At 40.0% G+C, this 25,943-nt stretch overlaps 1 protein-coding gene and 1 long non-coding RNA gene across 10 annotated transcripts in view; one reads left to right on the plus strand and one right to left on the minus strand.

The window, feature by feature from the left end:
* The window catches only part of LOC113886533, a 37,001-nt gene extending 12,440 nt beyond the window's left edge, over window positions 1-24,561 (plus strand). Inside the window, exons 2-5 of one of the 2 annotated variants that reach the window (XR_003509460.1) lie at window positions 14,964-15,135; window positions 16,408-16,452; window positions 16,541-16,662; window positions 24,519-24,560. This is a non-coding gene — a long non-coding RNA (uncharacterized LOC113886533). Of the gene's footprint in view, window positions 1-14,963; window positions 15,136-16,407; window positions 16,453-16,540; window positions 16,663-24,518 lie in introns of those variants that run through there. The other variant, XR_003509461.1, reaches the window with a different exon arrangement.
* RCE1 (Ras converting CAAX endopeptidase 1) overlaps window positions 1-25,943 on the minus strand; it is an 89,663-nt gene that overhangs the window by 15,806 nt on the left and 47,914 nt on the right. For 6 of the 8 annotated variants that reach the window (XM_027532837.1, XM_027532842.1, XM_027532836.1 and 3 more), the window contains 9 exons: window positions 20,240-20,323; window positions 17,630-17,685; window positions 16,658-16,729; window positions 14,969-15,164; window positions 12,126-12,276; window positions 9,945-10,094; window positions 5,356-5,477; window positions 3,591-3,701; window positions 1,762-1,860 (listed from right to left, as the gene is read on the minus strand). In XM_027532837.1, the coding sequence (XP_027388638.1) occupies window positions 1,762-1,860; window positions 3,591-3,701; window positions 5,356-5,477; window positions 9,945-10,094; window positions 12,126-12,276; window positions 14,969-15,164; window positions 16,658-16,729; window positions 17,630-17,685; window positions 20,240-20,323 (1,041 nt within the window). Of the gene's footprint in view, window positions 1-1,761; window positions 1,861-3,590; window positions 3,702-5,355; window positions 5,478-9,944; window positions 10,095-12,125; window positions 12,277-14,968; window positions 15,165-16,657; window positions 16,730-17,629; window positions 17,686-20,239; window positions 20,324-25,943 lie in introns of those variants that run through there. The other 2 variants (XM_027532839.1, XM_027532845.1) reach the window with 2 other exon arrangements.

Below are 25,943 nucleotides of genomic sequence, written 5' to 3' on the forward strand. Positions count from 1 at the left end.
GGGCGTTATCTGCTCTGTGGCTTGAGGGTTCTGAGTTCCCTGACCAGGGACTGAACCCGTGTCCCCGCATGGCAAGGCAGATTCTTAACCACTGGACCATCAGGGAAGTTCCCCCTTATAAATATTTTTGAACTTTTCTCTGAAATGCCACTGAATTAGTTGGAAACCACTTTATCCTTTTAGGTCTTGCTTCTGCTTTTGAGCTTTGTTAAGCAGAACCAAGGAGTGCTTATTGTGGATGTAATTTCTCTCCATTTCTGAGGCAAGACTATTCTTGGCATTTTACCTGTGTGCTAAGTTGCTTCAGTTGTGTCCAACTCTTTGTGACCCCATGGATTGTAGCTGCCAGGCTCCTCTGTCCATAAGATTTCCCAGACAAGAATACTGGAGTGGGTCGCCACGCCCTTCTCCAGGGGGCTTTCTCAACCCAGCCATCTCCTGTGAGAGAACCCACATCTTCTGTGTCTCCTGCACTGCAGGCAGTGTTCTTTACCACTGAGCCACCAGGGAAGCCCAGTATCTTACCTGGTGCTTATAAATTATAAGACTTTCCTCTCTGGTTGATGGCAATAAGCACTATTCCTGGCCCTGTGTAAACTTTGCTTATTGTTCCCTTTAATCCTTCTGAGTGGTTCTTAACCTGGACAGTTTTTTCACATGAATGGACTGACCAGTATTCAACTGAATACTCAAGAGAGGAACCTCAGTGAGCTCTCTCTTCTCTGCTACTCTGCCCTGAAAACTTGAGCTGCACTGGCATCCCTGGATCCCCAGCTTCATCTACTCAATTCAGGGATACCATTGGGCTCTGCCTGGATTCCCTCTCCCTGTTCCACGGCCTCTGTGCTTTCTCTAGGTGGTGTGTGAGGGCAATCATAAAGCTCAATTCATTTGCTTTCTGTCTCTCAAGAATGACTATCCCATCCATTTTCTGAGGTCCAATGTCTTCAGAACCATTGTTTCATATGTTGTACTTTTTGTTACTGTCCAGATTTTTGGTTGTTTCAGGCAAGAGGGTAAATCTGGTCCCTGTTACTCTATCTTGGCCAAATGCCACAGCATAATAATTTCCCCCTTAATCTCTTTTATTTACTCATCTTATACTTCAATTCCAAAAAAGTCAATACTGCTGATTATTGCCAAGAAAGTCAGAAAGGTGGGCTTCAGCTTGAACACTATTACTACCTACACCTAGAATCAGGAAACATAAAATATCCCAAATATGATTTCTCTTCACTCAGTAGAGAAGCCGGTAACTATTTGACCCCCCTGAGGGCAGAGACGCCAACTAATATAATTCTATATCTCTGGTATCCAAAAAGGTGAACAGATAAAAGTATGTTTTTTATTTGGCAAAACTAAACATAAGAATTCCATCATATCATCATCATCATAAAAGTAGCTATGTGCTGGTAGTTCACATAATTCTCTTATTCAGACCTTACAACAATCACTTTAGGTATGCATCATTTTTATTTTACTGCTACAGAAACTGAGAGTTGGAATAAATAGCTTCTATATTAATACCATGCAAACTAGGTAGTGGCAGAAATGGAATTCAAGTGACATTGCTAATCATGCTCTTAACCTCTATGTAATACTATGTTCTATGAAGTTTTTCTAAACCACAGGCTTCCTTACTGAAAGGCTACCCTCAGACTGTGCAGTCTAAAGCAGTACACCTAACCCCTGTGTATTCAGGTTTCTCATATATCAAATGGGAGATTTGCACCAAAGTACTGATTATTACTTTAGACTTACCTGCTTCACCGCCTGTGAGCAGTGGTAAACAAATCGGTGCTGGGTGACCTCATGAAATGATTTATGCAGCTTGGTCCCAAATTCCTGTGTGTCAGCTGCCTAAAAAGGGCCAGAAATAGAACATGCTGAGTTCCACTACTGGCAACCAAAGGGTGAGTACCCACAGGAAGTTTATACGGGGAGAGGATGAGACAGATAGAAAGGCAAACCAGTGACATCCTCATGTTGTGTTAGAAGTTTCCCTAGTTCCTGTGGACACAGGGTAAGCAGAAGGAAGGTTGGGGATACTTGACATGGGACAGGCAGTTGTGGCTCCTAGATATCTTCCAGATTCTGTTACCTAAGCGAGATCGATCACACAAGGTCTTTGTTCTCCTATCTCTATAGGAGATTATATATCCCAGAGAGCCATCTGTCTGTGAAGAGGTTATATAAACTGCTTTCCTCTAAAACAAGTTCCAAGAGAGCAAAGGTATCTACTGAACAACGAAGGCTGATATAGGAACTTTTTCCCCCAGATAAATCTTTCAGGGAGGAAAGGAACAGTAATAAGTTTGCATCTATAAGGAATGGGTAACAACCTCAACTTTAGTATAGAATTGTAAGATATTAAAGGGGACCTGAGTAGTCTCCTAATACAACACACTGTAATAGATGAGAAAACTGAAATTCAAACAGGAGAGGTGACCTACTTAAGATCTCATAGCCAGTTAGTATGAAAGTTAGGGCTAACTTTAGGATTGCCAGTATAGTGTCCTTCTTAATACCTTGTGCTACCCACATGACCCAGAAAGGTGAAGCTGTGAGAAGAATCACTAGATTATAAAGGTGTTATACACTTTGACCCATTAACTCCATTTATAGAAATTTTTTCTAGGAGATGATTCAAAAGAAGTAAGATATCACATACAGGTATTAACTGAACTATTTATTGGCAGAAAGAATGTAAACAGCTTAAATATCTGTCAGTAGGGGAATGGTTTATTAAGTTATATTAAACCAACACAGTGGAATAGTGGTTAACCAGTATTTAAGACTGTTGAAACAAGGGAAAAGGTCAAATTATATATTAATATAGAATACTTTGGCTATAATTATATAATATATATGAGATAAATATGCAAAAGTTAAGTGATAAATTTTATTAATTATATTACACTATTTTCTCAAGAGAAAAGTACACAAAATGAAGCAACTGACACGGAATGAATGTGTTACCCCACTGATAATACCAGTTGGTCAACACACATTGGAAGGGAGGAAGGGAGGAAAGAAACCAACATTTATTAAAGAATCTACCATGTGTTACACACATTCACATTTAGCCCTCAACTTCATAATAGCCCTGAGACATACTACTATTTTTTCTAATTTGTAGATGAACCACAGAAAAGTCCACATAGCTAATAAGTAAATGAGTCAAGATGTGAACTCAGGCCTCTGATTCCAAACCTTGTTACATTATTCCAAACTGCCAAACATATGTAATGCTTATCGTTGCTCAGTTATTTCCAATGTATTCTGTCACCATGATGTAATAGAACACTCTTCAGTAAGAAACTGGGACTCATGACCTAATCCTAGCTCTGCTTGTAACTATCTGTATGACCTAAAGGAAACAGAAATCCTAAATAACTTGTTTTCTCATTTATAAAATAGTATATACATCACTCTCTATTCAATGAACACATCATAAAACACTTACTTAGGTAGAATCATAGTAGGATCAAAGTAAATAATGTTTCTAAGAGCACTGCACATATTACGAAGAGAGGCAGCAGAATGTCATTAAAACCCCACACCTTTAAGCATCTCCAATCCTTACCAACCTGAAGCGTCTGGAGGCAGGTCTTCCGGAAGGTGCTATTTGTGCTTCCAGTCATAATACTCATGATGGAATCCACAGCCACTGACAGTGAGGCCTGTAGTTTCTGATGAGCCTAGGGAACGAAACAAGAAGGGGGAGACCATAGTTTATAATAATCCAAAACTGCTGGTTCAGAGAATCCTAAAGGGACCAAATATTTGAGTCAGAGCAGGATTTCAATAATGCTTCCCCTTCCACCAACAATACTTACTAAGATCGTGACATATAAAGGACACTTAAGGAATTTAAATACATTAAAAATGTTATCTCCTTTCACAGAGGTGACTTATTGACATACATACATTCAGAAAAGACAAGCAGTAAGACACTGAGCAATAAAGCAGATATACTTACCATTAAAAAATACAACGCTTCAAGCTTTACTCTTAGTGTGGTTGTTTTTTGCTTGAAAAGGAGGGAATGTTAAGTAATAAATGTGTTACCAAAAGTATACAAGATGGAGGAATTCAGAAAGCCAGATATGAAGACAAAGGGATGCTATAAAGGATTAGCAAATGGAGGGAGAATTTAAGATTTACTGAAACAGTAGCTCTAGAAGCATGTGTGAGAAGGGGAAATATAGATAAGAGAGGTGCATTGATGTAAACTTTTATGTATAGAATAGATAAATAACGAGGTCCTACTATATAACCCAGAGAATGATATTCAATATCCTGTGATAAACCATAATGGAATAGGATTTTTCTTTAAAAAAGCATGTATATGTATGTATAACTGAATCATTCTGCTGTACAGCAGTAATACAACCTTATAAATTAACTATACTTCAGTTAAATTTCAGGCTAAGTGCATGCATGTGCTATCAATTTGTCTAGAACTTATGGTTAGAATAATAAAGCACTTTGGTGTGTGAAAGAGAGAAGACATTAATGGCACTATAAATTAATATACAATGACAGTTCAATGTGTAGAACTACCTAAAATAAATATTCTAGGGCCCCTCTGGTAGTTTAGACAGTAAAGAATCTGCCTGCAATGCAGGAGACTTGGATTCAATCTCTGAGTTGGGAAGATCCCCTGGAGAAGGAAATGGCAACCCACTCCAGTATTCTTGCCTGGAGAATTCCATGGATAGAGGAGCCTGGCAGGCCACAGTCCTTGGGGTCACAAAGAGTTGGACATGACTGAGTGACTTTCACTTCACTATGGTTAGAATAATAAAGCACCTCAGTGTGTGAGAGAGAAGACATTAATGGCACTGTAAGTTAATATACAAGTTAGTTCAATGTGTAAAACTACCTCGAATTAATATAGAGTCCTGAGTTCAGTGTGTACTGTTCCTCCGTTATAAATGTTTTCCTGTCCCCTGGCATATAGGAGTGCTGAAAACCAACTGACAGGCAGGCAGAACCAAGCCCGTTCTGCTTGTGAAGAAACACAATGAAGTCAGTCACATGTTCCAAAAAGAACATAAAACTTGCTCTCAAAAAAAAAAAGAGGTTTATTGTCAGTCATTTTCCCCGTCTATTATTTTGCCCCTCTTTACTCAAATTCACCTACAAGGAGGTAAGACTAAGCAAGTGGTTACAGTGATCGGTCTAGACTAAAGCCTGAGTTCCAAGGCTAGAGGCAGTTTATAAGATCAGCCCAGGTGACAGACGAGGAAGAAGCATTAAGGGAGGAAGGGCTCTCAGCCCCTGTCTGCCAGATACTCTATCTTTCTCTGAGAGAGAGGAGGAGAAAGGGAGCTGTGAATTTCTTATTACCTTGACAGCCTGGTGATGCTGCTCCAAGGCCCGGTCCACAGCGGCCTGGATGCAACCCTGAACCACGCTGTGGCTCTCCCTGAGGATGGCCCTGAGATGAGTTGAGAGCAAAGTGTGGACTCCTAAGGAGAGGGAGAATGTTGGTAACCTTGAGTGAGAATGACCACTTCAAGACTGCTGTTCATGTGCTCTGAGTCAGGGCTAAGGATGGGAAAGAGGCCTCTTGACAGAAGAGGCCACTTCCACCCATACACAAATAATTCCTTTTTTAGACACACACACACACACACACACACACACACACACACAAAACCCCAAAACTTACAAACCTACCCAATTTCCACTTACAAAGGACAGAAAGTTCACTAAAAGTGCAGAATATTATGTTTGAAGAATCAGACGAAGGATCCTCTTTAATTCACATCAGAAACAGAAATATACACCACATACTCTAAACAGTGATACCAGTGACTCCGAAAGGAAAGGCAAAGCCTCCCGGAGAGTATGTCAATTCTATTTAGTGTCGCTGCTGGTGAGCACCACTGTCACTGTCAGGGTATCAAAGATGACTCTGAGAACTGCCGGTATAGTCTTTTTACTTTTTTTGTTTTGTTTTGTTTTCAGCTGGGTCATCACTGATGCGCTGCTTTTTCTCTAGCTGTGCTGAGTGGGGGCTACTCTTCGTTGCGGTGCACCAGCTCTAGGCACAGGCTTCAGTGGTCGCAGCACATGGGCTCTGTAGTTGTGGCTCCCAGGCTCCAGGGCACAGGCTCAGTAGTCGTGGAGCATGGGCTCAGTTGCTCCACAGCAAGTGGGATCTTCCCCAACCAGGGATCAAACCTGTGTCCCCTGCATTGGCAGGCAGATTTTTAACCACTGGACCACCAGGGAAGTTCTGGTATAGTCTTTTTAAATGGTGGATTATCTCTGATAAAGTAACCACAGGCACCATTGCTCAGCATCCTTCAGAAAAGCTAACATGTGAGGTTGATGGGCAAAATACATCATTAAACAATACTTTAGCATTGATGATCCTGATATAGAGGAAGAATATAATAGAGGAAGACAAATTTACTTTTCAGGGTATCTGGAGAAAATGCTTCTTAATCTTTCTTTTTTGGTGCTTTTCTACTCTCTGGATGGTCTGCTCAAAGGTAAGGCTGGCGTGCTTTTCTCAGGGCTGTGTTTAAAATGGAAGTCAGAAGGAACATTTTCTACCACAAGGCACCGTGATGCTTTCCTGGAGGGGAAGGTAGTATGTGCTCTGCTCAAAAGGGGTCTGGAACTGGAGTCAACACAGACTCCACGGTCGATTCTACCACCAACTAATAGTGACCACGTCACTTCAAACGTTTCTCATTTTATTGCAGAAAGTGGCTTTTACCACTTGCTATCATGGGTATTCTGTGCAGATAAACTGGGATAATACATAGCAAGTGTTTTGGGATGTACATTGCAATACTCAGAAAATATCACTATTGCTATGACGGTATCATTTGGATTACTATTTTCTATAGTTTGGTCCTAAGAATAGCCTTAAGAAATCAGTTAGACCTCCTTTGAAAGCAGTCATTTAATTGAAAAGCTATAGTTTCATTCCTAAAACTGCTTATACCACCAGATGCCTTTAACACTGTGGCAAAATAATGAGTTAATCATAGAAAAGTTACCATGACAAGGTAGGCAGAAGGCCAATTCAGGGATTTTTTTTAAGATACATGGAAACAGACTGTAGTTCTGCACAATCTGTTTCCTAAAAGGAGCTCTGGAGAAAGCTTTCAAGGATATGAAAAAGAAGAGGGGGAAAAGAAAATAAAATCACTACATAATCTATAAAATTACGACATGTGTCTATATCTACCTACCCTTACAGTGCATCTTCTTCAAAAGCTAGTCCTAAACTCTCAGATGTCTAAGGAAATTTTATTTATTTTTAAAAATTTATTTTTTGCTGCACCCCATGGCATGCAGAACTTCCCTGACCAGGGACTGAACCCCCATCTGCTGCAGTGGAAGCACAGCATCTGAACCACTGGACCAGCAGGGAAGCCCCAGGAATTTTAAGACAATAACTGCTCTGTTTACCGATGCAGTGATGAACTTCAATTTAATCTAATACTTAGTACAACTACCTGAAATGCTGCAGGCCTTCAGAGTCAAGCTAAACAGAGGCGTGCAAACCAGTACAGTTCTAGAAGAACGATAGGTAACCCTGGTTTCTGAGGAAATATGTTTAATAGGATTCAGAATGGGGTACCAGGACTTTATGTCATCCTAGGGAAGGCTGAACATAGCAGACCTAAAAAAAAAAAAAGCCTAAAAATACTAGATCTTACATCTTAAGAGGGTCTTTAGACTTGGAAGTGCTTTGATAGCACCTCGCCCAACAATTTCATGTTAAATATATGAAAAGGATCAGATAATTCATGTGACTTGCTTCCCAAAAGTCATTAAGGAATTTGATAGCAGAACTAAAAATTAACCCCAGGTCTCTTGATTGTACCCTGAAGTCCTTTCCACCATACTTAGCTGCTTCTTTTAAGAGCCTCTGTCCAGGCGAGCAGAAGCAGGTAACCAACAGCCCTAGGCATTTTCACGTTTGACCTCCTAGTTGTAAGCCTCACAGACTGCTCTCTTCTATGTTTCCATTCCAGCATCTTAATGAATGGAACAGTGGGGCACCAGGGAACACCAGCTCTTCAAAGAGCTGCAAGCCGGAGCCCAGGAAAGCAGTGCTTCTCTCCTAATGAATATCTACATGGTGGGGAAAAGTAGGAGAGGCATGGAAGCTTGGCAGCACGAAGAATCCCACAGGTTCAACAAATGACTGGCACCAGTCAATGTCAGCTCTTTTGATCTGGGGTTGTAAGCTGTCTCATTTCTCTTATGACTCAGTGGGAACAGGGCCACACCAAGCAGCACTGGAATGCCTAGAGAGTAAAGTCTTAAGAAAAAACACTGGCCCACAAAGGAAGGATAACACAGAAACAAGTCAGGAGCCCTGAAAGGGAGGCTTGTGAACATTTCCCCAGACATTCAGAAGCTCCACTTCTTGCTACTTCCTTCAGAGTTTCCGAGGGCACTGAGGAACACTTAACTTTATGTCTCAGACTTTACTGGATTCAAATGCATAAGCCACTCTTATTTGTTCAGTCACTAAGTCATGTCCGACTCTTTGCAACCCCATGGACTACAGCACGCCAGGTTTCTCTGTCCTTCACTATCTCCCAGAGTTCGCTCAAACTCATGTCCACTGAGTTACTGATGCCATCCAATCATCTCACACTCTGTCGTCCCCTTCGCCTCCTGCCCTCAATCTTTCCTAGCATCAGGGTCTTTTCCAATGAGCTGGCTCTTCACATCAGGCAGCCAAAGTACTGGAGCTTCAGCTTCAGCATCAGTCCTTCCAATGAGTATTCAGGGTTGATTTCCTTTAGGATTGACTGGTTTGATCTCCTTGCAGCCCAAGGTACTCTCAAGAGTTCTCCAGCACCACAATTCAAAAGCATCAACTCTTATATTCAGTGGTTTTCAAATTGTACCATGTTTAGGAATCACCTGAGAATTTTGTTAAAAACATATTCCTGAGCCATACAGATATTTACATTAGCAAAACTGAGTAAATCCTTGCCCAGGAAGCTGCACATTTTCAAATACTCCAGGTGATTCTGATGCACGTGTTTCATGGAGCACAAAACAGGATGTAAATCACAGCTTTAACAGAGAGAACCTTCTGATAGCAGGTTATTACCTATCTGTTAGATAAATGCCAAAGGCATCTGTATGCCTGAACAAGGACTCTTTGTCCTATTCCAGAAGTCGATGTGGCAATCCCACAAAGCCATTCATACCAATGCACTCCCACACCTCCTTGTGCTGAATTTGAGATGTTGCGTTAAGGCCAAGACTGATAGCTTTTCTTGATTGTACTTGGGAAAGCAGGAGGATGGTGAATAGTACTCCAACCTGAGAAGCTTTAAAAACATACTGATACCTGAAGCCCACTTCAGTCCAAGGAAACCCAAATCTCTAGGGATGAGACGTGGGCATTTTTTAGAAGCTCCTCAGGTAATATATTGTGCAGCTGAGGTTGAGAACTACCCGTCTAAGGTAATACACTCTGTAGGGACCAACAGGAAGTGTCTGCTGATTTCTGGTCAACCAAATCTGGGATTGTCATCATCTAGGTGATGCTTCAAGATATAGATCTTTCTCACAGAGCATATAATTTAACTTATTTAAGTTTTTCACTGAAATGTGTTATTCTACAGAAGCACACCTATTCAGATTTATGCTTCATGTAAAGTCTCCTTTCTTTTAAAAATATTTTTATTGATTTATTTGGCTGCACCAGGTCTTAGCTGCAGCACATGGGATCTTTGATCTTTGTTGTGGGATCTTTAGTCATAGCATGTGAACTCTTAGTTGACATATGTGGGATCTAGTTCCCCAACCAGGGATTGCACTGGAGAGTTTAGGAGCATCGAGTCTTAGCCACTGGACCACCAGGGAAGTCCCCAAGTCTCTTTTATTTATTCTCTTAACATTTAAGCACATCCAAGGTGGCAGCCCCATTCTTCTATACCTACCCCAGAGTTCCATTTTCTGGCCTGGAAATTCTCTGTGGAAATCCACAAAGAGAAAAAGCAGCACAGTTTGTCCCTGGGGGCCCATATCCTGAGACTGATCTTCTCCCTCACTGGATTCCACCTGATAACTCACATCTGGAAGCACCGAACCTAGAGGATGAGATATTACAGAATATCCTAAGATAGGTAAAGCCCTCAAAAAGCTAAGTGAATAAACAACCCATGCTTCAAACAAAGAGGGGCCTGAGACAGATCTAAATTTGAACACTCCCTTCTCCTCCTGAATCTGTTTCTCTACCCACAGGATGGAAGCAAATAATAGTGACTCACAAGAAGAACATCAAAATAACAACTGGGTGTGTAAAATGCAAACCGAACAGCATTCCTTAGAATTTACTGAGAAGCATTATATAATCAATTCATTCATTCCTCAAGTTACTTTCTAAGGTAGGTATCAGCAGTAACAGGCTAGTAAGATGTGGGTATCACTAGTAAAAGAGCTAACTTGTATTGAATGCCGACTTCATGCCATGTACCACATGAAATTGGCGTGAACTATCTCAACATTTAGATTTCACCACACTATAGTATGGGACCTAGTCTTAGGTTGTTTTACGGACAAGAAAAGAGGCACAGATAGGTTAAATACATTGCCCAACATGAGACAGTAGGTGATGGAACTGTTTAGACTAATCCCCAAATCTCTGCTCTTAACCACAATGCTATCTGATATTTGTATTCCCATGTAATCTGACCCCTACAGTCACTTTCTAGCACCTTAATCTTTTAAAGTACAATTCAGGTGGTCCAATTCAGTTTAAATAAAAACATTAACAGACAATAACACATGTCATTCATTCACTTGCCTCACTTTCAGAGGAACATGAATCACCATTCAAGTTACTAAGACCCCCTAACAAGGGTCAAAGCCAGGAAGAGAAAATGGAATTTGGACTCGGGTACCAAGACAGCAGAGAAAACCCTTCACCCCCACTGATGGCGTTATATAAGTGCTGCCAGAGGTCTGAGTTAGTGACAGAGGCCATCGTTGTCATTTCTTGGCCAGTTAAACATAATGTCTTCCTCAACGCCTGGGCACCTAATCTTCACCTCCACTGTTAGCTCAGTGTCTGTGGCCTTTCTTAATATAAAAAACAAGAGCCAGCCCACAATTGTGGCCACAGCCTTATTAAGACCAAACATTCTTTCCTCACGAAACCACTTACCTACAGGAGTCCAAGGATACCTCCTTTCATGCCACCCTCTGGAAAAACTACCTACTCAAGAGAAAAGAGCCTCACCATGAGGCCTTCTTCCTAGATGAAGATTCTTTCTCTCAGAGATACATCCCTGTATCAGGAAGCTTCAATCTTCTCATACCAGTTATAACTCTAGAATAACTCCTCCCTGAATACCTCTTCCCTACTGGTGAAATTCCTCAGGATCCAGTTGAACAGACTGTCTTTTAAATATCAAAGGATTCTGGCTAACAACAGTCAAGTTCAAGAATATAAAGCTCCTAGACATCAGCTTATGGTTGCATATTCCTACTTCTCAGTTTCATTTGTTGGTCGAATTATTAAGCATCCAATTTTCAGCATGGTTCACCCAAAGCCAATGTGGTTAGGCTCTATATGAATAGGACAGTCAGTTTCCCAGGTATATTACTATACGGCTGATACTTCTGCCTTGCCTTTATGTATTATTATATTTTTTCTAAGTAATTTTATATGGATTTTTCTGATTTCATTGGGAAATGTTTCTCTTCCACAATAGGTCAAAGATGTGACTGCAACTTTAATAACCTTTTTAAAACTCCAGAGTTGACAGATTAAGGTACAACAGAAACCTTCTGAACAAATCCCTAGAAAGTAAAGGCCCATTGCCTACTTCAAGGAGACCAGGAATAGAGGAGGCAGTAGAAATGAGAGGGGAACCAGCATTAACACGTAATACCAAAACAGTTAGGCTCTGGTGGGGCTTTGCCTGTTGACACCTGTATGACTCACTTCACAAGGACTCTCAGACTTAGCCAGACTCCTACCTGTACCCTCAACCTAAGCCATCAGATCACTAGGTCCTATTCTTATATATATTTGCTATTTATATTTTCTTGCATTTCTCTAATATTTTACAGAGTTCTTTATTCCTATGCAAACAAAGACAGAGAGAGAGATTTACCCCTGTCTAAACTGAGATCCCAATTGGGCACCATACACAAGTGGTGTTTCTTCCAGTCAATGAAATAAGAGGCGTCTTTGAAGACAGGAGTAGTTGGCTGCTCTGAATTTGGAAATATCAGAGGCAGACCTGAAGGTCCATACAGAAATATGTATAGTGGCTAAAGAAAACTCCAAAATGTTAGTTTTTTGTGATTATGTATTCATTTGCAAAAAACAAATGCAACACTGACCTGGTTCACACTCTCAGAAATAAACTAGCAAGCTAGGCAATTACATATTAAGCCCTTTCCACATTAGGGATAGATGTGAGTCACCAAAGATTGAACCACTAGAATCTTCAGAAATCTATTCCACATTTAACGAGTGTGAGGTACCGGTACAGTATTGGGACAATTTGTTTATTTATTGATCCTACTCATTAAATCATAGGTTTGAATGGTATTAATAACACAGGCTAAACACAATACTATACTAAATTCTGGGGATACAAACATGAATATACAGATTTAACACCTACCTTCAAGTCAGATTTACAGTATGGGAGATACACATAAAAACCAATAAACTGTAATACTATGTGATGCATCCTAGATTAAAAACATATACCAAAGAATATTTTCCAGTGAGTATGAATATGTTCAGATTGAGAAGGAAATGCTTCACCTTCTCCAACCTACTCTCTAACCAGGACTAAGAAAGACAGGCCCCTAAAATGGTTTCCTGCCCTTGACTTTCCAGTCCCACCCACACCCTCCCTATAACCCAGTGTTTCTCGACCTTGGCACACTGACACTCTGGGCCGGATGCTTCTTTACTGCAGGGCTGTCCCGTGCACTACAGGATGCTCAAGCAGCATCCCTGGCTTCTACCCACTCCCACTAGATGCCAGTATCACCTCTGCCTCCACTCATAAGGATCAAAATGTCTCCAGACATTGCCAGATGTCCTCTGAGGGCAAAAGTACCCAGTTAGGAACCACTGCATAAGCTTTTTTTGTCCCCCTGGACCAAAGCTAATAAGCCCAGAATATATATTTTCTTTCATCTTTCTGTTTTAATCCTCTTTTTAATAAGGTAAACAGGAGGCACTAAGTGTGAAGATTAAAATCCAGTGGGCACGGGGACATTATTGAAAGTCACAACAGAGCAAAGGGAGGCAGTGTCTATAAGTGAAGTCTCCGTCACAAACTCAAGAAGGCGTTAACGCACGAGCTGAGGCCAACACATTCGCTGTTTAGAGCCAGGGAGCTTTGAAGTGTTGCAAACTAAGAATAAGGGTGGCGTATCTGAAGAGTCAGGATGTGTGAATGTCTTTTAATTAATTGGGTTGTTTAAACTATTTACATTTAATATGAATTCTGTTATGGTTGCATTTAAATCTATCATCTTGTTATGTATTTTCTGTTTGTTCCTTGTATTTTATTTCCTTTTTCTTCTTTTCTATTTTTGGATTCTATTTTTGCTTGGGTGTTTTTAATAATTCCATTTTATCCCCCTTTTTGACTTACTAGTTGTAACTCTTTGTGGTATTAACTTAGGGATTGCTTTAGGTTTTATAGTACACAACTACACCTTATCCAGTCTGCCTTCAAGGAAAAGAAAATAAAATACAAGGAATAAGCAGAACACAGGTAAGGAGATAGATTTAAACTCAACCATAACAGTATTCATAGTAAATGTAAATATCACTTAAAGTTCACACACATATAGTGTGAGAATCCTTCAAACAATATACTTGTTTACTCCTGTGTCATTCTAGCCATAGCATATACTATACCATAATCACTCACCTATGGAAAAAACACTGAGGCTCTATATCTCTAAAAATCTGACCACTTCCAAATTCCAGACCAAAATTTCTATATGGCTATTTTTAAAACATGTTCTGCAGGCAACATAAATGCAACATATGTAAAGCTAAACTAATCTTCTTTACTCCTCAGATCTGCTATTTATAATTTTCATCTTGTTGCCAGCATCATTATTCTGTCAGCCATCCATGGAAATCTTTTCCAACAGCTTTACTGAGATTTAATTTACATATCATACAAATCACCCATTTAAAGCGTACAATTAAATTGGTTTCAGTATATTCAAAAAGTTGTGCAACCATCACAACCATCAGTTTTAGGATATTTTTTATCACCCCCAAAAGAATCCTTCCCCATCTATTTTCTGTTTCCATATATCTGTATCTCCATATATCTATATCCACCCTGTATCTTCTACATATAGGGCTGTTGACAGCAACTTTAGCTACTTCTTGCCCCTAATCTCTCCCTAGCCAAAACGGGGAACTGGTTACCTCGTTTTGTTGATTCCTTCCAGTGATAACCTCTCCTTTCCATGCTCATCACACCTTTAGTTCATGCACTTAATATGTCTCACCCAGTTCACTTACTTATGTACTTAGTGATTACTGACTTTTCTCTCCCACCCACCCTGTACAAGGCTGCTGGCGATTCCTAAAACATTAACTGGTTTCCCATTATACACACAATAAAATTCACATTCCTTAGTGTGGCACTCAAGATCCAAAATATTCAACTCCAAACTACTTTTCCAGCCTCACTGCTCCTACTTGCATCATTCACTCCTGCTCCTGTCACACTGGACCATATGAAAACCGGGTGGCACATGGGTCATATTTTATAGTTTTCAGTTTCTTGAACAAATTTACAAGCTTAGCTTTCATATTGGATTTTTGTTTTTATACAAATCATACCAGCTTCTACATACAGAGTTTATATTCTAGCAGCTTTCCTAGGATTGAAATATAAAAATCCATTTTCAAAGACAAGGAATTTGAAATTTTTCATGGACTCTGTCATCAAAAGGATATGGAAACGGAAGAGATCCTGTTCAGCTGGTTGGAAAAGACCTTCGGGCAAGGACACAGAGCCACGGCTGGAGTCAGCGTCAGCTCTCCCAACAAGCCCATTCCCACCACATCATCAGGGATGAAGAGCATCACTGGGTGTCCCAGCACAGGATGGATTCTGCTGCAGGGTAATTCAGTTGTGTCAAATTTTGGTGTACTGTCAAAAAAAAAGCAGATAAGACAAATTTCGCCTTTTTCCCTCTTAAGAAATTATTTTAAAGGGAATTCAAGATTCTTTTTATAACCTCTAGCATATGCATAACCATATAATCCACCACATAAATTTTGCTGGAATAAGTAACTTGTGTCCCACTCAGTGAATCACAGGCAATGGAAAAAGTAGACAAATTGGCATTTCAGGAATTGCAGCGTGGCTCCTGCTTTTGCTCCCGCTAATGGCAGTTTTATATTCTCAAAAGTCTATTTCCTCTACTAAAACTACTCTGTGGTTCTGAGCAGAAGTTTCCAAGATAATTCAAAGATCAGCATGGTGGAGGTGGGGTATGGGTCAGCGGTCCCTGAGTCACAAATGGCCTAAAACTGGCCTCATGATTCTTAGATGTCTGCTTTTACATATGCTGCACTTTCCCCTGAAGAAGTCTTAGGTTACTATTTGGTAGGAGTGATGAGAAAAAACTGGAACATCTTCCACTCCTAGAAAGAATCTTGTGAAATCTGGTATTTGTTTACTTTCTGAGAGCTCTTTTATAAACAGAAAAGAAATATTAATAAACCTTTCCCCCTTTCTCTAATCAGGTCACCCAGGGAAATATGTCCACAAACACTGGCTTAGAGGCTTAAACTCTTTCAGTAAATCTATGATAGCAAGCTGTCTACCTGCAGGGATTGTACGATGCTAGAAGATTACTAAAGAAAGATATGGGATGAGGGTTTTATTTCCTGCAAATATTAAAGAATAAACATATTCTAATTGGAGAGGTAATTTTGAGCAAGAGTAAGAAAACAGATTGAGAAACCACAGGCAGCCTCTTCAAGCCTTAAGATCCTATGGCTACCAGTATTGATTCAGGGGATAAAGCAGAGGCAGAAACTACTGAAGAAAGAATAAATTAGCTGGACTTAAACGTAAGTTAGGCTTAGTCTTGCTATAAATTGGACAGCACAGGAAGGCAAAGCACAGGGTTCTATTCCATTTATTTTCCACCTCCTCCATGGATTTTTTTCTTTTTTTTTTTGTAGTCTGAAAAAGGTGGAGGTGGGAAGAAAGATGATTTCTAAGCCTATGTAAAATGCTAACACACAAACAATAATATACAAAGAATTCCTTTGTATTCATAGTATCTCTCTACCCAAGAGTGCAAGTAACCTTTTAAAGTAATTTCTCTCTTCTCATGCCTAAATGGAACTGGAATTAGCAGTTTGTTTTGATTCATTCACAGAAGAAACTAAGGCTTGGAGAGAAGAAGGAACATGCATGCCCTCAGGTAAATAAGAATACATTCAAGGAGCCAGGAATAATAATAATTTTTAATACAGATGGCTTAAATTTTTTTACTTTCACTTTTCTTACAGAGATTCTGACACTTGGCACTAAGAATTGACAACTGAGACCATTTTCAATTTCTTCCCACATTCATACTCATAATAAGAGTAAAACATGGAGTGGGACAACAAGGCTTTCCCCTTCACCTCAGGTAATGCTGACAGTTTACGACAAGAGCAATTCCATTCGACAGGTTCAAAGTAGGTTCCTTCTCTGCCCTGCAAAGTAAAGAAAAGCTAAGCCATATATTAAAGACTCTAAGACCAATTTCTGCCTGATACAAATTTAGGTGCATTAGTACCAATTCCAGAGATAACTGAAATTTGGTAACCAATTAACCAAGGGGAAGGGGCTTCCCTGATAGCTCAATTGGTAAAGAATCTGCCTGCAATGCAGGAGACCCTGGTTTGATTCCTGGGTCAGGAAGATCCCCTGGAGGAGGGATAGGCTACCCACTCCAGTATTCTTGGGCTTCCCTTATGGCTCAACTGGTAAAGAATCCGCCTGCAGTGCGAGAGACCTGGGTTCAATCCCTGGGTTGGGAAGATCCCCTGGAGAAGGGAAAGGCTGCCCATTCCAGTATTCTGGCCTAGAGAATTCCATGGACTGCATAGTCCATGGGGTTGCAAAGAGTTGGACACAACTGAGTGACTTTCACTTCACTAACCAAGGGGAATGGCGCAGTGGTCTGCCAATGCAGAAGACTCAAGAGATACAGGTTCAATCCCTGGGTCAGGAAGATTCCCTGGAATAGGAAATGGCAACCCACTCCAGTATTCTCGCCTGGGAAATTCCATGTACAACAAGTTTGGCTGGCTACAGTCCATGAGGTCACAAAGAGTTGGACACAACTGAGTGACTGAGCGCACACAACCAAGAGGAAATGGTTATTTTTAAGTTTACTCATTCCAGTGACAGGGAAAGGCATGAAAGGTTTAATCTACTTATTCATTAAAAAACTAATCTAGAAAATAAGAAAATGTGGGGGTCTTGGAAAATAAGTTTCAAAGTGACTTTGAGTCAAGAAATCAAACTGTGAACCCACTGGAAATAGGACAATAATAACAGAAAAACTGTAGAACCATTGCATAAACTTAAGTCAGGGATTAAGGACTTACCCAAAGATCTCCATGGAGAGGATTCCATTTACCTTTACACTGAAATTAAATCTAATCTGCAAAATAAATGGGGTGTGATATTTAACATGAACCAGAACAAGGATTAAAAGCTTCCATACTCAATTCCTAAAGAAGATACTCTTTATATCATCTTCCCCTCCTCCACTGCAATTTCCCTAAACATAGTTAACACCTGTCTGTGTTCAAATTCTGAATCCTAAATACACTGAGTTCTACCTTAGAATTCTAATTAGTCACAGATTACGTACATCATGCAAAATGCTGGGCTGGATGAAGAACAAGCTGGAATTAAGACTGCTGGGAGAAATATCAATAACCTCAGACATGCAGATGACACCACCCTTAAGGCAGAAAGTGAGGAAGAACTAAAGAGCCTCTTGATGAAAGTGAAAGAGGACAGTGAAGAAGTTGGCTTAAAACTCAACATTCAGAAAACTAAGATCATGGCATCCGGCCCCATCACTTTATGGCAAAGAGATGGGGAAACAACGGAAACAGTGAGAAACTTTATTTTCAGATCAGATCAGTCGCTCAGTCGTGTCTGACTCTTTGCGTCCCCATGAATCTCAGCACGCCAGGCCTCCCTGTCCATCACCAACTCCCAGAGTTCACTCAGACTCAGTCCATCGAGTCAGCGATGCCATCCAGCCATCTCATCCTCTGTTGTCCCCTTCTCCTCTTGCCCCCAATCCCTCCCAGGATCAGAGTCTTTTCCAATGAGTCAACTCTTCGCATGAGGTGGCCAAAGTACTAGAGTTTCAGCTTTAGCATCATTCCTTCCAAAGAAATCCCAGGGCTGATCTCCTTCAGAATGGACTGGTTGGATCTCTTTGCAGTCCAAGGGACTCTCAAGAGTCTTCTCCAACACCACAGTTCAAAAGCATCAATTCTTCTGCGCTCAGCCTTCTTCACAGTCCAACTCTCACATCCATACATGACCGCAGGAAAAATCATAGCCTTGACTAGACGAACCTTTGTTGGCAAAGTAATGTCTCTGCTTTTAAACATGCTATCTAGGTTGGTCATAACTTTATTTTGGGGGGCTCCAAAATCACTGCAGATGGTGACTGCAGCCATGAAATTAAAAGATGCTTGCTCCTTGGAAAAAAGCTATGGCCAACCTAGACAGCATATTAAAAAGCAGAGACAATACTTTGCCAACAAAGGTCCGTCTAATCAAAGCTATGGTTTATCCAGTAGTCATGTATGGATGTGAGAGTTGGACTATAAAGAAAGCTGAGCGCTGAAGAATTGATGCTTTCAAACTGTGGGGTTGGAGAAGACTCTTTAGAGTCCCTTGAACTGCAAGGAAATCCAACCAGTCCATCCTAAAGGAAATCAGTCCTGAATATTCATTGGAGGGACTGATGCTGAAGCTGAAACTCCAATACTTTGGCCACCTGGCCAACTGATGCAAAGAGCTGACTCATTTGAAAAGATCCTGATGCTGGGAAAGACTCAAGGCGGGAGGAGAAGGGGATGATAGAGGATGAGATGGTTGGATGGCATCACCAACTCGACGGACATGAGTTTGAGTAAGCTCCAGGAGCTGGTGATAGACAGGGAAGTCTGGCGGGCTGCAGTCCGTAGGGCTGCACAATTGAACAGTTGAACTCAACTGATGAGGAAATATTACCCTTTGTCCTCTGCTGTTCTCCTAATGTATTTCTTCTCCCCTTCTTAAAGAACTATCCGTTTCTCTCTCTATTGCTTCCATTGTTTTCATATATGGAAATTCCATGCTTTTTTCTTTGTTTTTTCTTCTCCTATCCCCATCAGACTCTTATGTTCTCCCTCCAGTTTACTTTACTGTTGTAATTATTTTCTACCTTCAACCTATACTTTTTCTTTCTACATAATATCATGGGTAATAAGAGACTCTAGAGCCAGACTGTATCCTTTCAAATTGTGGCTCTGCAAGTTATTTAACTTCAGCACCACAGTTTCCTGGGCTGTAAAATGGGGATGATGATGATAAAACCTACTTCACAAGGGGTACTGGGAGAGCTGAATGAATGAATATGTGGTGAACACTTGGAATAGAGACTGGCTAACAATAAATACTGAATCTTGCTTAAGACAGAAATAGTAGGAAACCTGCAAGAAAAACCAGGAAAGTTATACAGCATACTTTATTGCTGTGACTTTATGAACATTTCTAACTACAGGTAATAATAAAAATTTTAGCTCTCCTGAGTTTAAAGTCAGAATTTCCTTATTTACTCTTATAGTCACTTTAGAAAAGGAGGAGATAATCAGCAGTTTATTATCCAGGTTTAAAAGAAAAAAGAAGCACAGAGGAGGGAAATGAGGTATTCAAAGTGATACAATAAAACAGTAAGGCAGTGAAAATATGAATCTAAAACAAAGTTCTCTCTATATCCACAGGCTCTCAAAGATGTCACATGGCCAATACCAAGCCTGCCTTAGAGATACAGGAACCAAACCAATTCAATATTAAAACTTTTAATCACTGTCATAAAAAGAAAGAGAACCAATCAGATGTTCCCATGCCCTACAGAGTAGAGGTCTCTTAAAAACACATGACTTAAACAAGAGAATCATTATTGTGCAGAAAGAACAGCTTACCTTGGGGAGCACAGTGATGACTTTGCGTAAAAAATTCTTTATAACCAGACTATCTGTCATCAAAGTCCTGGGCTTTACATCAGCCTATAACAAAAACATCCACCACATAAGCACAAACTCAAGGGCACAAATGAATTAAATTATGATATTTCTTCTTATAAAAATAACTACACCTCAGACATCCAGGGGGAAAAAAGTAATTTAGATTGGAGCTGAGAAGAGTAATCCTAGCTTAACTCTACTATCCTAATGAGGGTCAATCTGTATTAAGAATTTCAATGGGGCTTTCCTGGAGGCTCAGTGGTAAAGAATCCACCTGCCAGTGCAGAAGACATGGGTTCAATCCCTGATCCGGGAATATCCCACATGCCATGGAGCAATAAGCCTGTGCACCACAACTGTTGAGCCTGTGCTCTAGAGCCCAGGCACTGCCACTACTGAAGCTCATGTGCTTCAGAGCCTGTGCTCCACTCCAACAGAAGTCACCGCAGTTAGCCCACGCACCACAGCTAGAGAGTAGCCCCTGTTTGCAACTACTAGAGAAAAGCCCATATCAGCAATGAAGACTCAGCACAGCCAAAAGTAAATAAATAAAATTTAAAAAACCAAAGAATCTCAATGGAGTCAAAGGAGCAGACGTTAAAAAGACCCTATTTTTAAACCTTAATCTGTTCATCCATTTATTTTTAAGGAAAAGCTGTAAAGCAGAAGCTCAAAAGTCAGAAGGTCTGTGTTCTGTGAAAGTGAATGAAACTGGGATTGAACCAGGTCTCCCACGCATAGAAGATGGATTCTTTACCAGTTGAGCCACAAGGGAAGCCCTCCATAATAATAATAATAAAAAAAAAGGTTCAAAGAGATTAAACAACCTTGCCAAGGTCTTGCTGATCTGGCTCCAAAGCTTTAGCTTTAACCACTTTCCTACACTACAAGCCAGTGATCAAATTCGGGTCTCCCACATTGCAGGTGGATTCTTTACCAGCTGAGCCACAAGGGAAGCCCAAGAACACTGGAGAGGGTATCCTATCCCTTCTCCAGAAGATCTTCCTGACCCAAGAATTGAACTGGGGTCTCCTGCCTTGCAGGTGGATTCTTTACCAACTGAGCTATCAGGGAAGCTCTTTACATTTAATATAATGTCCTTAAAACCATAGTTAGAAGGTGTCTCCTAAAAACTAGAGAAGTTAATGAAGAGGAAATAGAGTCAGAAATCAGTAAGTTTTTATTAGTGGCTCAGAGAATACAAACTCATGTACTAGGTACATATTAAAGGAGAAAAAAGGTCCCAAATCTCAAAATCTCAACACAATAAAGAAAAAACATGTAAATAGCTAATAAAGAAGAATAAATTATTATAATACTTTTTTATAAGTTCACTGAAAAAAAGATCAATAACTGTGCAATGGGTGGGGATGATTAGAATAACTATCATAAAAATATTTTAAAATATTAGAAAAATGGATGGGGATTATTAGAAAATTTGGAAGCAAATCTAGGATTATTAACATGTGTAAGTAGTAGTAAGTAAACACTAACTGTGGCATACATATCAGTCATATCCTTATTTTTAAAATGTTTATTATAAAATGTTCAAATGCAGAAAAGCAATGGTCTCTTTAAAGCATTTTCCATACTTAACACTTCAAAAACAACTTCTTGGAACAGTTTCAAACTTCTGTAACCTTAGTGATTATAGGGTGTATCATATAAAGGGCTTAATTATATCTAGCAGTAAGGCAACCAAACAAGTGAAAGTTCCTTGAAAAGCTACCAGGGAGGGTCTACCATTAATAATGATGGGAACTATCATTTACTGAACACCTGCTACATGCCAAGCAGTTTACATACAAGTAGAAGATATCCCCATTTTATGGGTGAGGATAATGAGACTAAAGAAGCTAATTAATTTGTCCAAGGTCACACATAGCTAATTAGCTCACAGAATTGGGATTCAAACCTAGATCTGAGAACTCCAAAGCCCACCTTTCACTATACAATGCTACCTCTCCAAGAAAGCTCATTTTCTGTACATAGCTATCTGAATCAGATATTATGTAATCTATCATTATTTCTTATGGAACCTTATGGGCAATGCTTACATATGATTACTGAATATGTATATGTATTTACTCATTGATAAAACACTTAATGTTTATTATGTGCCTAGGTTTACAGAGATAAGTAAAACCATCTCTAAATTTGAAGAGGTTACACTTAAGTAGAAGAGAAAGAGGAAATAAATAATTTATATGATAATGTGAAGAAGCTTTATGATTTAAACATATAAGAGAAGCTAAAAAAATACACAGGAATGATTGGCACCTAATCCAGACTGAGAATATAAAGTGAAATAATGTCAGGTCAGCAGAGGATAGTTAACACAAAACAAATAGCTCCTTTTAAGACCTACTGATAAATTATTGAAAGAGAGAGATGGGGGGAGGGAGGAAGAGACACTACACAATCTTTTACAGCCAGTACCCAGGCCTAACGTACCTTCAGAAACAGTGAACTTATATGTTATCAGGAAAAAAATATGCTGCCAGTCCTGGGCAGCAGAAATTACCACTGAATCATATGTTTCAGTCATTATCCTTAAATACAAGTCTAATCATATGATAGATTATGGGAGGGATTTTATATTTTTAAATATAAACTTATGCAGTTATGGGCTGTATATGACTTTGTAAGAGAATATCAGTGTCTCTTTCTTTGCTTAAATAGGTAAGTACCCAGATGATGGATAATAAGAGAAACACAGAGATAGATGTTTTTATGTCTACATGTATATCTCTAGTCATTGTATCATTTACTATTATAACAAAAATGAATACAAAAATGGATAAATCTGTCAAGATCTTGCAAAATCAAATTGTTTTTTGAAGGACATATCACCCAGCCTAATGGACTCCAAGGTGCAGGACTGAGCATAAACACAAACCCAGCAACCTTTTTTTTGGCCACCTGGCACTGCATGTGGGATCTCAGTTTCCAGCCCAGGGATTCAATGCACGGGCCCTGCAGTGGGAGCACTGGAAGTGCAGCGTTTTAACCACTGGACCACCAGGGAAGTCCCACCAGCATCTCTCTTAAATGAAGTTTTCCCTCAGTCTTCCCTGGAATTAGCTTTCCCCACATGCCCAAAGCAGTGGATCACTTGTTACTGCCTTTTCACGGATGTCTCCATTCACTAGCCTTTGCTGTAAACCTTGCTACCTGGCCCTTCTCCCCACCTGAAGTATACACGTATGATGAAATCTTTTCACAACCTCCCCTTTTCCTCTCCCCATTCTCTTCATTCAAGTATCAAAGACCATCAGATAGAACAAATGCTTTCAGAAATCCTTGTTCCTCTGAGGTTATACTACTCTTACCTCTCCCCACCTATCACCAACTGATTACCTGGCACTAAGCACAGCTGTCCTCTGTACTCTAAGTCCTGTCATCATCTTGGTTGACTTCCACATCCAAGCAGATGACCAGTCTAAGTGAGGACTTGGTCCCAAAATTCTCTGACCTTCTCAACTCCAATGACCTTGACCTCTACTTATTTCCAATCACCAATTTCCACAGCCAGACTGGAGGTGTACTGTTCTGGAAACCTTAAACTGAAACATCCCATTCTTATGTGAAAAGATATGAACCCAGACATGCACCTTGATTAAGTCAAATTATCTGTGCTCTCAATGTACACTTTGACTTGCTTGAGAGAAACACTGCTTTTGCAATAGGGAAAAAAAAGAAATTTTATCACTCTGATGATAATTTTTTATTCTTTCATGAACTCCTTATACCCAGAAAAATCTCTATTACACTGTATTGTAATTATTTGTTTACTTATCTATCATTTCCTTGATATTCCAAGATTGCAAGTTCCTTGGGATCAAGTAATATCTTGGGACTCTTTCTAGGACAGTGAAGCTATCGTGAACAAACAGAGGTATCTAACGGAATGAATAAATATTGAAACAGCACTAATCAATATGAGTAAGGCTTTGATTCAGATTCTGTCACTTAACTATGGAATGACCTTGGGAAAGACAGTCAAATTCTCTGAAATTCTTGTCCTAGCCACTTCACAGAGTTGTCAGGAGGCTTAAATAATACATATGCTAGGTGTAAGAATGATCACTTTTTGTTCAGACTGAGTAAAACACATGATTTCCTTTTCTAGCACTGTTTTCCTTGGTTCACTGGAATCAAGTGGCTTTTTTGGGTTTTTTTTTTTTTTTTGCTACCTGACAATAATGGTTTTATAACTGTTGTTGTTCTTCTTCAGTAGCTAAGTCCCCTCCGATTCTTTGCAACCCCATGGACTGCATCATGCCAGGTTCCTCTCTCCTCCACTATCTCCCAGAATTTGCTCAGATTCAAGAAATGCAATAAGGCAAAGTGGTTTTCTGAGGAGGCCTTACAAACAGCTGAGAAAAGAAGAGAATCTAAATGCAAAGGAGAAAGGGAAAGATATACTCATCTGAATGCAGAGTTCCAAAGAATAACAAGGAGAGATAAAAAGCCTTCTTAAGTGAAGAGTCCAAAGAAATAGAGGAAAACAATAGAATGGGAAAGACTAGAGATCTCTTCAAGAAAATTACAGATACCACGGGACTATTTCATGCAAATATGGGCACAAAAAAGGACAGGAACATCAAGGACCTGACAGAAACAGAAGATATTAAGAGGTGACAAGAAAACACAGAAGAACAGTACAAAAAAGGTCTTAATGACTTGGATGACTACGATGGTGTGGTCATTCACCTGCAGTGTGAGGTCAAGCAGGCCTTAGGAAGCATCACTACAAACAAAGCTAGTGGAGGTGATGGAATTCCAGCTGAGATATTTCAAATCCTAAAAGATGACACTGCTAAAGTGCTACACTCAATATGCTAGCAAGTTTGGAAAACTAAGCAGTGGCCACTGGACTGAAAAGGTCAGTTTTCATTCCACTCCCAAAGAAGGACAATGCCAAAGAATGTTCAAGCGAAAGTGACAGTGAAAGTCCCTGACTCTGCGACCCCATGGACTATACAGTCCATGGAATTCTCCAGGCCGGAATACTGGAGCAGTAGCCTTTACCTTCTCCAGGGGATCGTCCCAATCCAGGGATCGAACCCAGGTCTCCCTCACTGCAGGTGGATTCTTCACCAGCTGAGTCCCAAGGGAAACCCAAGAATGTTTGAACTACCGTACACTGTGCTCATTTCACATGCTAGCAAGGTAATGCTCAAAATCCTTCAAGCTAGGCTTCAACAGTACATGAACTGAGAGCTTCTAGATGTACAAGCTGGATTTAGAAAAGGCAGAGGAACCAGAGATCAAATTGCCAACATCTGTTGGATCATAGAAAAATCGAGGGAATTCCAGAAAAACATCTACTTCTGCTTCATTGACTATGCTAAAGACTATGCTAAATCACAACAAACTGGAACATTTTTAAAGAGATGGGAATACCAGACCACCTTACCTGTCTCCTGAGAAACCTGTATTTGGGTCAAGAAGCAACAGTTCGAACCGGACATGGAACACTGGACTGGTTCAAATTGGGAAAGGAGTATGTCAAGACTGTATATTGTCATCCTGCTTATTTAACTTACATGCAGAGGATATCATGTGAAATGCGGGGCTGGATGAATCACAAGCTGGAATCAAGATCGCCAGGAGAAATACCAACAACCTCAGATATGCAGATAACACCACCCTAATG

Source organism: Bos indicus x Bos taurus, chromosome 29 (assembly GCF_003369695.1).
Source record: "Bos indicus x Bos taurus breed Angus x Brahman F1 hybrid chromosome 29, Bos_hybrid_MaternalHap_v2.0, whole genome shotgun sequence".
NCBI lineage: Eukaryota > Metazoa > Chordata > Mammalia > Artiodactyla > Bovidae > Bos > Bos indicus x Bos taurus.